The sequence below is a fragment of the Equus quagga genome, chromosome 2 (genome assembly GCF_021613505.1).
Source record: "Equus quagga isolate Etosha38 chromosome 2, UCLA_HA_Equagga_1.0, whole genome shotgun sequence".
NCBI classification, from domain to species: domain Eukaryota; kingdom Metazoa; phylum Chordata; class Mammalia; order Perissodactyla; family Equidae; genus Equus; species Equus quagga.
This window is the reverse complement of record NC_060268.1, coordinates 89,573,031-89,589,801: the sequence shown is the minus strand read 5'-3', so window position 1 is coordinate 89,589,801 and position 16,771 is coordinate 89,573,031. Positions and strand designations below refer to the sequence as shown.

At 42.6% G+C, this 16,771-nt stretch overlaps 1 protein-coding gene across 1 annotated transcript in view; it reads right to left on the bottom strand.

The window, feature by feature from the left end:
* Nucleotides 1-16,771, bottom strand: part of AGBL1 (AGBL carboxypeptidase 1) — a 737,428-nt gene that overhangs the window by 329,479 nt on the left and 391,178 nt on the right. The window contains exon 19 of the mRNA XM_046654855.1: nt 11,204-11,333. Within this exon, the coding sequence (XP_046510811.1) occupies nt 11,204-11,333 (130 nt within the window). The remainder of the gene's footprint in view (nt 1-11,203; nt 11,334-16,771) is intronic.

Here is a 16,771-nt window from a genome sequence, read left to right as displayed (position 1 = left end):
AATTAGACTAGATGATGACTGAGCCTACTTCTGGTATATGGTAAAGTCCTATAGTTCATTGACTGAATAGGAAGCTGTTGACAGCAGGAATGGATCCCAGGACACTCAGGGTACATGCATGGAGACATAAATAAACACATATGTGAAACAAAAATAAAGGGACAAATAGGTAAATGGTCTGTCCAGTCACAACAGGAGAAGATGAAGACTAAGTCTCTGATGGCATGTTGGAACTCATAAGTCATGTTGCTTTGTTGGTGAGCTACACAAGTAGGAAAGAAGTCAGAGACGTCAGGACTGATGTCTGCAATCAAGATTGTCGCCAGACAAGGAATACTGACTGGATCAGGAGGCAGCTGGTAGGTTTTTGGACAGACCAGGTAGCTGTGAGATGAAGGTTTCAAGGACTAAAGGACTCAAAGCTGTTCTCTATATTGACCTTCTTTTCCTCCCCCTCTTTCTCTTCATTGTCAATAACATACCACTACAATTATATTTTGGGGGATTTTTTAATTACATTTTAAATATTCTGTTATCAGAAAAGTATTTTTAAGTATTCTTTTCTCTTCAGTGAAGAAGAATTTCATTTTTTATGTGGGATTCTTAATTCATAGTTTCAGGATAAAGTCTTATGAGAAAATCCATCTTCCCAGCTTCTCTCTATCCCTGAGCTGTGGGTGTTGGAGCTGAAAGGTTACGCGGAGTTGAGGAGGAAGGAGCTGGTCCAATGACAAGTCAAACCAGACACAAGGCAAATAATGAAAGAGCGGAAACAGTGAATGAGCACAGTAACTTGTTTTGTAAGAGTGAGGTAATTAAGCAAATGTACAGAGAAAATCAGGACACAGAAAACGTGGCCAACAGAAAGAGAAAAATGAGAGAGAGAAGCAAGTACTATCTGGGGTTTTGGAGCATTCCAGTTCCTGTAAGATCTTATTGGGATTTTTTTCCTTCAAAACTCTACGTCTTACTACTTGGGTTACTTTAAGCAGGTTTCTGTTTTTTCCAACAAAAACATCCCCTAAGCCAGTGCTTCTCCATCCTGTCTACGCATTAAACTCTTCTGAAGGGATTTTAAAAATACCAATGCCTGGAGCCCACCTCCAGAGATTTCGATTTAATTGGTCTGCAGTGACACCAAGGCTATGGGATGTTTTAAAAGTCTTCCAGGTGGTTCTAATGTCCAGCCAGGGTTGAGAACCACTGTTCCAGTCTCGAGTCTGGAGCAGGGGATGTCGCATGTTATCAAGCATCAGAATAACCTGGAGGACTTGTTAAAATACTATTGTGAGCCACTCCCCAGCAATTCTGTGAGTCAAGTAAATCTGGTTTAGGCCCAGGAACTTGCATTTCTAACAATTATCAGGTGATGCTGATGCCCCTGGCCCCAGGACCATGCTTTGAGAGCCCCTAGCCTAGAGGAGCCAATACAATAATTGTTTGAGGTTTAATCCTCTACCATCAGGAATTTTCCACCTTTCTCTCTTACGCCTCACTTTCTCTCGTGAATAAACACCCACCATTCTGATGAAAAGTGTGCAAACAAATTAAGACTGTGTCTTAGCAACAGATTTCTCAATATAGCCAGGAGCTATGCCTAAGTGGTAACAGGCGCTCTTTAAATGCTGAATTCAACTGGAGAAAAGAGCTTTTTTTTCCTGATCCTTACAGACCCTTAAAGCTGAGGTAAATGACAAATTATAGACGTATTCACCTGCAGGAATGAGGGGTGCTCAGCTCTGGGAGTTCCGGTGGCCTCTGAAGATTCAAAATAAAGGAGATGGAGACATTGTTTTGCTTGTTGTTCAAATGACACCCCTAAGAATAAATGCCTGGTAATTATAAGAAACATGTGTTCCCCTAAATTGCAGGTGCAATTATGGGACAAATTATCAAGTTATTTCAGCTGAGGAAGGTTTTTCTTTCCTACTGGAATTTGTAACACTTGTACTTCCTCTCAGTAAAATTCTGTACCAGGTAAGTAGGCAGTGCGCCCAATTACGGCACTCCAATATCCACAGGTTCCCAATGGCCCTAATCTTGCTTATTCATCAATTGATTCAACAAATATCTACTGGATACCCATTGTGTGGCAGGAGAAATTAAAACTTTAATGTAACATAGTACTGCCCTTCACAACAACAGCAACAAGGACAACTTACGATGCTTCAGATACTGTGCTAAAAATGCAATATCGATTATCTCATGATGAAGTAGGTGCTAGAATCATTCCCGTTTTGCAGCTGAGAAAACTGAATTCCAGATAAAATAAGTAGCTTACCCAGCTGGCCCAAGTTTGCACTGCTATTAAATATGTGAGCAAATATTGGAGTACCAGTTTGCTCTGATCAAGAGTTCATGTTTTAAAACACTTTCATGTCTATATTGCCTCTTCAAGGAGCTGTTTTGTTGGGATGATCCCACAAGTAAAGAGGTGATTGTATTGTAGTGAGAGGAGAGGAGATAGAGAAAAGCACAGGGCTCTCTGGGGACCCAAACCAGGACATGTTACACAAATCTAGGGACATCATTCACATGGCCCTCCAAATGAATGGCCCCCCAGCAGGTGTGCAGTGTGATGGTCCTGGGATTCCCTAGGGAGGTTCTACCTAAGATGAGTCCTACCAAGTGAGAGCTATCCAAGCAAATGGAAAACGAGGAAGAGGGGGCTATGGATTTGAGGAATGGCAATCCCTCAAAATAAGGCTATAGAGTGAAAGGAGACTGGATCTCGGGCATCTGCAGAAGTGGGCAGTGGGCAGCTCATTAATGCCCTTGTATGCCGTTCTAGGATTTGGGGGTATTTTCCTGAAGGTGGTGAAGGAGCCATCAATGTATTTGAGCAAAGAAGAGCAGCATGATCAGGTCACTAGAAGAATGAATTGGTGGGACCGAGCCCAGGCATGAGAGATGACAAGGGCCTAACTTAGGGCAGCAGATGTAAGTCTGGAGAGAAAGGACATTTGGTGGAAAAGTAAGGAAGGAAAATCTATAGGAGTTGGAGACTAAATGGATTTAGGGGCTCAGTGAGGAAGGTTAAGAACAATCCCTGGATCTATGGATTAAGGCAATAGGCAATATGATTGTGCTTCTCCTCAAGGCAAGGAACATAGGAAGAGATACAGATTTGAGGTTTCATTGAGTTAAGTTTTATTAGAGCTGGATGGTTAGATTGGCTCTGGGCTAAACTGATACCCCTGTGTCTCACTGTCTTCATCAGCAAAGTATACGGTGTTCATTGGATTACAATTTTGAAATCAGGCTCTTCCACCATCTCCCTAGTACCTTTTCCACTGAATCCTCGTCTGGGTTAAATTGCAAGGTTAATTTAATTCATGCAAACGTGAGTTCCATCATTTCTTGCTCAGCAAAGAGGCTGTTCAAGGCCACATTACTATGCTCCTCACACGCTTTCTCCATTTTCCCCTCCATTCCTTGGTCCTATTCTGGTTCCTCTGCAAGTTAATTGGGCCCCTTGTTCAAGAGGTTACCCTTCCTCCATCTCAAACACACCTCCCCTAGCCATTCCCTCGCTCCCCAAGGCGCCCCTCTCCTTGATTGTGTTTACCGCTCCGCTTTGCCAGCTTTAAGCTGCTGTGTTTTCCTTTCCTGACATCTGGGTCTTGTTCCTGTTTCCCAGCAGTGAGAGCTCTGCATTATTTATACCATTGCCACAGGAAAATGAAGGCGAGGCTGGAGCTGGGAGGAGGCAAATTCTGGGGCATGTGATGGAAACCCAGAACAGTAGCGCTTCCAATTAAACCAACCAAGGCTCACTAAAGCCCTGGAGATTCCAGCTTGTGCATACTGTTTTGCAGGCAGCAGTCAGCCCAAGCTCCTGAGCGGAGTAAACATCTCTATGAGGGAAATGATACTGGTGGCATGTTCGATTATCCTCCACGAGCCCTATTGCAAGACTGCATTTCCCAGGTCTTTTATTGACGGCCATGCTCTCGCCTTAAAGTGTTTCATCGGAGTTACCAGCAACATCCAGTCATGGCCGAGGTTAACCACAGGGAGCATGTGCAGAATTCATTCCAATAACTATCTGAAAAGGGATTTTCTGCTCCATTCTCTTTCCTAAAGTAAGAGACTTCCACTTAAATTGGGCCATTATGGGCCAAAGTTCCAACATGGCCTTAGAAAAGCAGCCCCCTCCAATAGCTAATCTGGGGTGAAAATTTCCACCTTAAACTCAGCAGAACGCATCAATAACTAACCAGTTACAAGACTGCCCACAGTGGGACCCTTTATTATATGTTATAAAATGCTGGAGGAGGTTTTCTGCCATTCCAGTGTTATATATTATAATGTCCTTCTCTTCAAAATATTTCAAATACATTGAAAGAACCCATGTAAATTAATGCAAACACATAAGTCTAATATGTGGCTTTGTTTTGCATATAGCACCCATCCGATAAGTAATAATTTTAATGTTTGCTACTTATTTTAATGCTTGATACATGCCCGTCACAGTGCTAAGATTTTATATGCATCTGTAATCAATATAAAAATCATGAAAGGAGGATATCATCCAAATTTCCAGATGAGGTTCAACTTCTACTAAGGTTAAAGAGGTTAAAAGATTTGCCTGTGGCCACCCATGAAAAACTGATGTGTTTTATCTCAAATTCTGATCAGACTGGCTCCAAAGACTTTCCAAATCAAATCAATATATTTGATTTTCCAAATCAAAATATTCAAATATTTCGATCTGCCAAAGATGAAGGGCAGTATAACAAGACTATCAATTAGCAAACTACCAGGCTGCCCCTGAGGGCTTGCCTTAGCTGTCTTCTCCTCACTGTCTCTGGCCAGCAGTGCCCCCATGAGCAATAAGCATAACACCTGAGGGGGCGCTAGCACAGTGAGTTCCTGGCAGGTTCCTCAGGAGTAAAAACTGTTCCCTTCCCCCAGTTTTCGACGCTGAAGGGAGAGAAGCAGCAGACTGGCAGCCACCTTTAAACAGAATTCTTACAACCTATGTGCCTGGGTGAGGCCCCTGCCATCTGTCTCCCTCAGTTCTTGGTACTAAAACTCCCAAGGTAGGGGCTGGCCCCATGGCTGAGTGGTTAAGTTCGTGCGCTCCGCTGCAGGCGGCCCAGTGTTTCGTCAGTTCGAATCCTGGGCGCAGACATGGCACTTCTCATCAAACCACACTGAGGCAGCCTCCCACATGCCACAACTAGAAGGACCCACAACTAAAATATACAACTATGTACCGGGGGGCTTTGGGGAGAAAAAGGAAAAAAATAAAATCTTTAAAAAAAAAAAAAACTCCCAAGGTAGAAGCATTCATCTTATCATTTTGTGTGCCAATCCCAATCAGGGAAGCTAGGTTTTAGAACCCCTGTCTTCACCAGAAGGTGGAGGCTAGACTAGTCTTTTGAACCTATGGCAGATTTCCAAGCTGTCTGGATAAACCCAGGGCATGGGGCAAGGGTGGGGTGTTGAATACCAACCCACCACCATGCCTACCCAGTTTGTGAAGCAGGCTTGCCTCAGTTTCCTGAGTTGCATTCCTATCTTCCAGGACTGTGGGTTGTCTCAGTCTCCTTGGCTGAACTGTGCTCTGATTTTGGCAAACCCCACTTCCTGGGACTAGAGCTTTGAGCCCTATGCCCTGGGTCATCGGCTGTGATCATTGCTGCCTTGTTCCACTCACTAGATCAGTCCTCCTTGGACATACATATTGAGCACATGAAGCACAGATCCCTCCATGCCTTCATTTGAATCCTCAGTCTTGACTTGTGGCCCTCCCTCACAGAGAACAACCTGATAGCAAAACTACTCCATCTGGCCCTGTCTCCACACATTTCTTGCCTTCTCTCCATTTCCACCAGCTCCAGGCAGCTTCACAAGGGCTGAAGGGGAACACTGATCCAGGCAACCACCCTCCTATTTTCCCCTCCATCCCTCCTCCTCACCTTAATCATCCCATAAAAAGTGAAAAGTAGGGAATTTGCTCAGACCTCTTTGAAAAATCTGACTGGCTCCTTGCGTGGCATATGGAGGACCCCGGATTTCCAGCCCTATGATCCATAGAAGGTACATTAGAGATACTAGTGAGAAAGAGAGAGGAAAAATTCCCTTTGCTTTTCAACATAAGTTTACCCAAGAAACTTTAGCAATTCACTTACAAGTGAAGTATTTGTATGTGTAAAAATACATACAAAACATGGGTGCTGGTAGGTTAGAGAAGCACTGCTTAATCTTTATTCTGCCAGCGTGGGAACCACTTTCAATAAAATAATATGGAATCAAATTTAGATTTTTTCACCCAGTACCTGCACGGTCATACCGTCCCCCTTCCCCAACCATGGCAGCAAGATTTGTTTTTTCTTTTTCTCTACTGTAGCCTCAAATACAAAAAGAGGAGAATGCTCGATTTACTACCTCAGCATGAGTGAATGAAACAGGCAAAAATAACACTTGCTCTTCTGCCACTTCTGAGGAATAAAGTGGAGATAAAATAAATAGTGTGTACAGAGATCCTGGAGGGCCCCGGAGACAAGGTTTTAGGAAGGGAAATGCCACCCCTTCTTGCCCTCTCCTTGTGTGCCTCTTTTAAAAGAAGCTGATTAACTAAAAGAATATGCCAGAGGGACAGAATAAGACCAGGAAAATCATTTAAGTAGCTAAAAATTCTGTTCCACTGGGCTCCAGAGAAAGATAAAACCAAAGTATGCCCGCCCTGTCCCTTGGCAGAAGGCGGCCTAGTTTGTGTGAGTTGTAAATGGAAATCAATGAGCTCTTCAAAGAGCACTGAAATCCCTTTGCCAACAGGCGCTCACATAGTGAGAGCCAAGAGGATGGGAATCGATACCGCTCCTCATTCTGAAACCCAGATTCTTTGCAGTGGCACAGGGATCAGGCCAGCTGCAACATGGCAGCTCAGAAGAGGCTGTTGGCCTGGCTTCCCGGGCGCTTGCTGGAGCCTAAGAGCTTTTCTCCGTGCCCCGAAGCTGTGCCTGATTGACCCCTGGGTCACGGTGCCTCCTCCCTTGTGGGGAGCTCCACTAAAAGGAACAAGTTCAAGGATCCTTGAGCCCATTTGCTTCTTTGGGCTTCTCTGCTTGCATGTCTTTTCTCCAGCTGGATCTTTCTGACTTCTAAATAGATCTTCTACAGACTTTCTATTCTGTTCTAGCAAAGATGTCTTCCTTGGCTTGAATTGCATGCCTCTATCCTGCTGAGTCTTATTTTGGGGAGCCCCCTTATCTCCTAGTTGCATTTCAAAGCTCTGCAACTTTGCTTTGATTTATTTACCCTTAATTTTCTGTTATTAGGTAAGTGTGTACCTAGAGTGAAACGCACAGATCTTGAATGCACAGGTCAATGAGTTTTCATGTAATTCACTCTTCATGCAAAATATAGAGCATTTCCAGTAACCTAGAAAGTTCCCTTCTGGCTCCTATTAGTTAATACCCTTCTAGAGGCAACCACTGTTCTGATTTCTATCTTCATAGATTTACTCATCTTGAGCTTTACATAAATAGAAACATAGTATACACACTCTTTAGTGTCTAGTATATTTCACTCAACATGCGTCTGAAATTCATCCACGTTTCTTTAGTGCATCAGTAGTGCATTGTTGTTGTTTTATTTTTTCTCGCTGAATAGTATTCCAATGTATGGATATATCATCATTTACTACATTTCTGAGGTTTTGGATCCAACATTTAGCACAGGTTCCCTGACCCTCTAACAAACAAGAAAGACAAAAAATCAGAATTCAAGAGAATAAGAAAAGGACCATAGGGTCAGCGTGATAGCAGATGAGTCTCTGCCACCAGTTAATGAAAAGTTTCATTTCCTCTGCCCTATAGAGTGACCCCAAGCACAGAAAACTTTCCAGAATTCCAATTTTACATGGCAGAAGATCTAAGAGATCATCAGCCTGGAGACTCTCTGCAGAAAGAATATTTCTCAGTCTTACTATAATGAAAACCAAGCGCAACTCTTACTCATCTTTCAGTCCAGCTCAAATGGCACCTCCAGTCTCTAGCTTTTCCACAACCCTGAGGGAAAATGATTCAACCTCTTATTTTTGTTCCTACAACAACTCACATGAGTCTTTGTTACAGTTTTTACCATTTTGTACTATATTGGTTTCTTTCAGGCCTGACTCCACTTTCTACCAAAGTCAACTATGGACTCTTCAAAGGAAAAGACAATCTTTTTTGTTTTTTTAATTGGCTTCTTACCCCTGGCATCTAGCACAGTGATTATATACACATAGTGTAAACAAATGGACAAATGGATGACTGCCCAGACCAGTGAGGGGACAGATGGATGTATAGATAGATGGATAGATAGGTGGGCAGATGATGGATGGATGGATAGATGATTGGGTGGATGGACGGGTTGATGGATGAAACAATATGTGAACATTGCCGTCTTGCTTATAAACTGAATAACTTGTGTGGTCTTTAGCAACCCCCAGCAGTATCAGGCTGTTGCTTTCTCTCACTGTGTCACATTTTCATTGGTCCTGGGAGTTCATATTATTCTACCCACCATTAGACAAACGCCTGAGTATCATCTAGACTAGGTGGAGTGTCCTAGCCACCAGAAAGTGGCTTCCTGATGGTTCAGGAAGTATTTCCTTAAGAATCAGAGGCCGGGTAGAGTCACAGTTAATCTGCAGCCATGTAGCCAAAGAGTCCATCTTGACACAGTGGAAATCTCCCCGGTCCAGGACGGGCCTGAGTACCGAATGAGCGGCAGTGCTTCTGCTGTCAGCAGGAGGCTGGTTAAATATAGCCTTATAAGTAACTAAAAGGTGATGTTGAGCCCATTAGAGAGCTTTGTAACACTGGGAACAGTGTTTAGTCCTCAGCTGTTTCTCACCCACCTCTCAGATGGTCCCAGCAGGGAACAAGTCTGCGGCTGTCATGTTTACAGCTAATTAATGTTTATTTATATTTTTAAACAAGCCTTTCACCTGTCATGCTTTAAAACAATTGTTCTGCTCTTCAATTAGAGTTGTCAGAGCAGAGAGGAATCCTGTTTCTTATGGGCTGAATATGTGCGTGTTCAAATGTGTATCAGGTAGGGACTTCTTTCCCTGTAAGTCTTTCTCTCTCCTTCCAGAGGTTAAGGCTTCTTACTCAGAGAATACGCTTTTCCCAGGCCTTGACCATGAGATTGGTGCTCTGCTATTCAGGCCATGAATTGTTTCTAGAGGGTAGAATGCATAGATTGCTGTGTCTCCTTGAAGGAAAGCATAAGACTTAGCATGAAAATATTGCACATTTTGACCAGCGAAGAACAAGGCTTCTTAGGAGGAAATGACGTGTTTTGCTCCTTTGCAATAAATGGTTGACTCAGCAAGTCTGAAGTTTTCAAACTCTGCACTTTACAAAGCAAGGTCTGGCTCTTGACTGGCTCCTGGGAGATCGCCTTGACGTCTTCAGAAGACCCCTCTGGATAAGAGAGCCTTTCTTTACCTGAAGCCTTGGGCCATGCCAGCTCCTTCAGGTTGACTATGTAATTTACAGTGGGGGTCTTGGACCACATAGTGTCACTTTGACCTCTGAAGGGGCTGGAGACTGAGTAACTAAGATCAGCCATGTGGGGTGCTTCATGTTTACAAACTGAACCCCAATAAAATTGCTAGATACCAAGGCTCAGATGAGCCTCCCTGGTTGGCAATACTCTACAGGTCATCACACATCATTGGTGGAGAATTAAGCACTGTCCAAACAGCTCCACTGGCAGTGGACACCTGAAGCCTGTCTCTCCTGGACTCCGCCCTATGCACGTTTTACCTTTGCTGATTTCAATCTGTATTCTTTTTCTGTAATAACCCATAATTATGAGAATAATAGCTATTCTGAGTTTGATGAGTCCTTCTAGGGAATCACTGAACCTGAAGATAGTCTTGAGGACCCCCAAAACACTCTCAAAGAGTAAGTGATGAAGAGAAATTGGATTGCAGGGTAGAAAGATCACAACTGAATCTCAGTGTTTTCCACTGACCTCAGGGAAATCACTGACCTCTTAATCTTTTTGGGATTTAAATAAGATTCTATATTAGATATCTATTGTTTCAAGAGATATTCATTGAATGTGCCACTTTTTTCATCACATGGCATACGTTAAAAAGTGGTCAGTGGTAGAGGTAATTGTTTGAGTTGGCCCATCTGTGATCTTCTCCACGCTATTTTAAGTTTCTTCAGTTAGGCAAGCACTCTAAATTTGGACATATGCAGACAGACATGTTTATAGTCTGTAGTTAATAAATGATTGTTTTCATACAGTTACTTGGTTACTATTGCTCCTTTCTTATTTCTTATATCTAAACCTCTGGTTTCAAATAGTCTGTTTCTCATCAATTACACAGTTGCTACAGGCTTGGGAGAAAAGCCTACTCATGGAATATGCATAGAACAGTGCCAGAATCATCTTGGAATTTAACAAGTACTAGTTGAACATGAATATGAACACTTAGAGGATTATTGTTCCAAACACTATTTAATAGGTATATACTTTTTCTCTCTTGACCAATAACTCAAAAACCAGAAAAATAAAGACACAGGAAATAGAATGAAATGTAATTCCTCGCCCAGTTTTCACCAATAAGTATTGACCCAATGGGTTACCCCTGTTGTGGGTTAAATTGTAGCTCCCCAAAGAACATGTTGAAGCTTGAATTCCCAGCGCCCGTAAAGGGAACCTTATCTGGAAATGGGGTCTTTGCAGATGTAATCAAGTTAAGAAGAGACCATGCTGAATTAGGGTGGGCCCTAATCCAATGACTGCTGTCCTTAGAAAAAGAGGGAAATGTGTACACAGACCCACACAGAGGGAAGACGGCCATGTGAAGACAGAGGCAGAAAGTGGAGTTGTGCTGTCACAAGCCAACGACACTAAGGATTCCTGGCAATCGTCAGATGCCAGGAAGAGACAATGAAGGGTTCTTTTCTAGAGACTTCCAAAAGACCATGGCCTGCTCACACCTTGATTTCAGACTTCCAGCCTCCAGAAACGTGAGAGAATATATTCTGTTGTTTTAAGCCACCCAATTTGTGGTACTATGTTATGGCAGCTCAAGGAAATGAATACGACCCCCATTAGAGCTTGTCACACATAGGTCCTTGGCTTGTATCAGGTTCTCTTGCCTCAATAGCAAGTAATCTGCCTCCTGGAAGGTAGAAGGAACCAGCCGATAATGTGGAGGCAGAAGGAAGCGACTCACCACGGGACTCCGGCCGATGCTGCTCAGGTAGTAGAGGAGTCCTTTGGCGTGGTAAATTGTTGGCTGGAGATGAGCACGGGGAGAGAGCCATTGTCTGTTCAAGTCCTCTCCTCTCAGCGAGCATCTGTGACTGCGGGAACAAACAAGCAAATAAATAGACATTTAGAAGAAAATATCTTGAGAAAATAAAGCTCGACAAGAAAAACAATTAAACTAATGAATCCAACTTCCCTCTGACTTCTGCCCAACTGGCTTCAACTGCAGATGTCCAGAAAGCTGCAGATCTGTCCTGTAAGCTCCCAAAGTGTCGTGATTATTCGCAGCTCCAAAAAGAACTAGAAACCATATTTGACTCGATGTTGGGTTATCAGAGCTTTAAGACAAAGTTTGGGAAATGTAGTTCCCTGCTATACACATCCATGGAGAACAAACTTGCAAAATTTCTCTAGGCTCTGGGACCTTCAATTCTACAAATAATTAAGTTGAGCTCAATCTGTCACTCTGGATGTGTTATACATGATATTTCCAGCTGGCCCAGTAACTATGCCAGGTGGATAACATTGCACCTCAGTGAAGACACTGAAGCTTAGAAATGATTAAATAAATGGCCCAGGATCACATAACTAAGATCTAGGCTTCACATCCAAGTCTGTTTGCCTCTGAAAAAGAAGAAAGCTCTTTCTCCTATCACATTGCTTCCTCCCTGTCCATATAGATGAACAGAAAGCTTGACATTTACCCAGAGAGCCAGAGTCTCTTGTTCAAAGACATCATCATGGAATATGAGAGCTAGAAATCATCTCAAAATCATACGTGCCCTCACCTGGGAAATGGAGATGTTCACATTTGAAAGTATCGAGTAACCTTACAAACGTGACACAGCTGGTTAGTAATAGCACTGCCTTCAATTCAGAGAGAAGGAAACTGAGATGCTGAGCTGTCAGGTAAGGTTTTCCTAAAAGCCCAAGACAACTAGAGATTACCAAGCACTGCCCATGCTCGGGGGAGACTCCCAGGAGTCCTGCTAGGATGCTATTTACTCAACAGGGCTAAAGAGCAAGGTACCACAGGGTGGGAGGGGCATATGGCACCTCGATCGCCTAGCCCTGCCAACCCCCATCTCCCACCGCCATTGTCCTTCTATACTCCAGCTTGAGTAAATTGCTCACAGTTCCCTCTGAGCAATTGTGCCTGCTGTCCATTGCCAGGCCTCCCCCAGCTCCATCCCATCCCACCTATTCAACTTTCAGGAGATCAGCCCCAAGGGGGAACTTTCCCTAACCCCTAGGCCACTACAGTCTGCTCCTGTGTGTCACAATAGCATCCTGACGTCCCCTTATTCAGAGTTCTTATAAAACCATTTGGGATGGGTTTTTATTTTTTCATTTTTTAACTTCCCTTGTTTTCCCCATGAGACTATGAGCTTCCTGGGGGCAGGAACAGTTTCTATTTGCCATCTAAACCCTAATGTAGTAACCGTGTCAGAGTTGGTATTCAGGAAATAATCTGGAATGAATAAATGCATTAGCATTTAAATGTAGAATCAGATACGTTTTCTGTTTTTTCAAAGAACACCATTTTCAACAAATCTTGGAGGTGGAAAGAAAAAGGTTCGGCCTCCTCCTTTCACCACTTTTTCATCTTCATCTTTCTGAAATTATCTTTAAATATTAGTTTCCTGCTGCTTGTCAGCCCCTCTTACACCTCACTGGAAACCGAAAATCTCTAGATTAATAATTTATGTCAATTTCACCATTAAAATATTTTGACTTGAGAAATGGTAGGTTTTTTGTATCTTCCTCTCTGACTTTTTTTTGTGCTTTTCTTGCTTTTTTTTTCCCCTTTCTTCTTTTTAATAGCAATGACATCTCAAAATAGGGTTTATCTGTTCTGCCTGGAGACCAAAGATGAAGGTAAACTATGAAGCAGATCCTTCATGCCGATAGCAATGGAAGGAAGCAGGCGTCCCAGACTTGCTCCTGAGCATATTTGCTGTGTTTAAATGAATGTCTTTTCTCAAATCAAGGCACTTGCAGGCACGACTTCCCAGAGCCTCAGGATCCTCTTTAACTGCTCTGTGATTCTCCTGGCCTTGACCTGGATTCTCATCAACACTGGGGATTTGTTTTTTCTTTGCAACATCAAAATTGATGAAATCAGTTGAGGCCTTTTAAAAGCATTTCTGTTTGTGTAAATGAAGATGAAGGCAATAGATGTGGCCAGTAGCCAGCGATTCCGTGTCAACTCTCTCCACCCCTTCTTTCCATGTGCTCATAGAGATCACGTTCAGGGGCAATGTCTACATGGAAAAGGCTCATAGGTTACCACATAGGAGAAATACCATTCTGGATTATAATTCCCAAAAATAGAAAAAATGATGTGTTGCGCTACAATCAGAATAAGCCTCTTTCACCAGGTATGGGATTTAGAGGCCTCTTGAGAGTCAATATTCTCACATGCAAAAAAATATTTGCATGCCTAACCTACCTCCCAAGATTATTTTGCGGATCAAATGAAATGATATATATTTTAGAGATCTCCATGGAGAAATATCTATATAACTTATCTCCACCTGTATCTATATGCATGTCATGTCCACACGTATATCCATATGCACATACCCATCTTTATCTGTATCTACAACTTCATTCATATCTATAATCCTCAGGGATGCATAGCACCACTTGGACTATGTTCCTTGGTTCCTTACCTCTTCCTATTTTTTTTTCCTTATGAAGAACAACCAGGGAGCTATATGGAGGTTGATTGGAAGGGAGGAGAATCTTGGCTAGGAATCCTAGACAAGAGGCTGTGGTTAGTTTTAAGTACCAGTTGACTTGAGCATGCTAAAGGGTGGAAGTAATAAGACTGAGGAGAAAAGAAATCATCTAAGAAGATGCAAAGGATAACAAATATAAATTGCTGATTGGACTTTAGGCTGTTAAATAGTACAAAGAGGAGGAAGGCATCTAGGATGATCTAAGTACATGGATTTGGAGAGAAATTGAGCCAATGTGAAATAGGAAAGCTGTTAATTGGGGGTTAAATTTTGTTTGTTTTGCAAGGATGGAGGCAACGATGCATTCCTTGGGCACACACAGGTTGAATGGATTTGGGAAGCCCGTATGTTTGTATTTGTATTCAGGGCTCTATGCATGGCTGTGATTTTGAGAGTATCTGTGTGTGTGTCTATGGCTTCAGCTGTTGCTATATCTATGCAATTGCAGATTATTACAATACGTACTACACCTAACTTGAGGGCTTTTCTTTTTAAAGCAAATCCATTTGCTTCCAATCTCCAAATCCATTTGGCATTTTGTGTTAATATCTGAGATTCATGCAGTCAGAGGAACTGCTGCTGCTCTTCCCAGGGATTTGTTTTAAGCATTTGAAGATGAAATCCCCCCCATCTTATTATCTACTGTAGCATTTCTGAAATGACAGCTGCTCCCTCTATGTGGAGAGAATTAGCAGATGGACAGCTATGACTGGCTGGCAGTAAATTCAGTGCCTCTAATTTCTGAAAAGGGGTCATCCCTCAGATAGAGTTTGAAGTCTTGCTTTGCTCATAAGGAGAATAAAATGGTGAGCATTGCTATTTTTTCCCCCACTGAAAATTGCAAACTTATAGAGGAAAAAAAAAAAAAGAAACACTTTCTTTTGATTTTCACAAGCAAAGTCTTTTGATCCAATTAGTCCTCCTCATTTTTTTTAAAGCTTTATTTAATTACAGTCTAAGATAAAGCTTCTATGTACAAAGTGTGTTAGATCTGGGTGACCAGACATCTAGTTTTCTAGGAATGATGCAGTATTAGGGTTGAAATTCCCACATCCCAAGAAAACGCTCAGTCTTTGGCAGACCAGGACAGTTGGTCCCCCTAATGCAAGATCCCAGATTCGAAGAGGTGTTTCAAAAGTAGGAGTCCTGATCAGAATTGGGCCTGATTATTTTTACATTGACTTTGAACATGTTAGGTGGGCATGCACCCTTCCCCCTGCCTCAGGCACCCTCACTTCCCATTTTTACCTCTCTCTGCTTCATGTACACATCATCTGCCTGCTCTTTTCAGGCATTTTAAGCCCGTGTCTAGGAAGTCTCAAAGCATTAAACCTGCAGTTTTCAGTAAGACACACTCCTTCCCTTAAAAAAGAACATTTCTGATCTCCTGAAAATATGGTCATTTTATGACCAAACAAAAGCATCTCAGCTCAAATTATCCAATGGTGAATCAGCAGGACCAGACCAAAGAGGCCATTGAATAGCACGAACTGCATGGCATCCTGAGCAAAGGAGAGCCTCACAGGCCAGCCAGCCTAAAGGAAAATGATGTCACCACTCTTTTAACATTAACTGTGGACTTTATGTATCTGCTCAGAACAGGAATTACCCTGAACAGAGACTGAGAAAGAAGTAATACAACCAAGGGCCTTGACAGGCAGACCCTGAACTACCAGGACCCCTGAAGCAAAGAAAGGACCATAAGGCAGAGAAAGAAAGAGGAAAAGTGAGTTGCTTCCTAAAAGAGAATCTATAAAGCTGCAGTCAGACAAGAGAATGATTCAAAAATCCCCCATCCATCTGTGACTGATAAATGGAGAGATGGGGCCCATCACATTGAGTGAATGACGCCAGGCTTGATAATATTAGTGACCCCGGCACAGCCAGCTCTGAAGTCGAAAGAGAGGCAGTGTGTTTAAGATTTAGAAAGCAGCTTCACCATTCACTGCACATCCTAGTAACAGGAGGCAGCCTGGGTGCAGGAGAAGAATATTTATAAAGGTAACTAGAAGCGTGGAAGCTACAGAAACATGATAGAACAGCATGAGGCGCTATCAGCCAGACACTGCACCCAGAGCTTTTCAGATAAATGTTTCTTAGCTGGCGAAGGAGAGGAAAGAAGGAAGACGAAAAGGCAGCTTCATCTTAAGGCCACAGTTGTTGTAAAGCTCAAAACGATCAGGGTTGCCAAGGACACATCATTATGTTCAGGATATTTTTTGTCATGCAAAATACTCAGACAGTCAATAATCTAGACAGAAGGGGAATAGCAGAGACCAACCCAGGTGTCCCCCAGTACCTCGAAGAACCCAGCAATGTGTCGCCAGAGGCCTGATAACCCCTGAGTCCAGGTATAAGAAAGCCGAAGTCTTTAAAAGATGGACCAGAAGAACTGACCCAGGTTTAAATGTCAACTTCGTTAAATAAAGTACTCAGAGTTGACACTGGAGTCCTTATTTTGCACCAGTCTTTTGTTAACTGCTTATATGAATTATCTCCATTAATCTTCCCAGTAACTCTATGAGCATTTGTTATGATAATTTTTATTTTGCAGATGAGGAAATAGAGGATTAGAGAAGTTAAGTATCCTGCCTAAATTCACACAGCTAGGTTAGCTTCTGATCCAGAATAACTATGTAATACAGAAGAGGGTTACTTATAAGATGGCCAAAAGTCTTAACCGCCATATCAGCATATCAATCCAATGTCTGCAAGGGATGAAAGGTGGGGAAGAAAACTACAGATAGAAGATCTCTGCCTCCCACACCTACATGGACCAATGTGTCTCA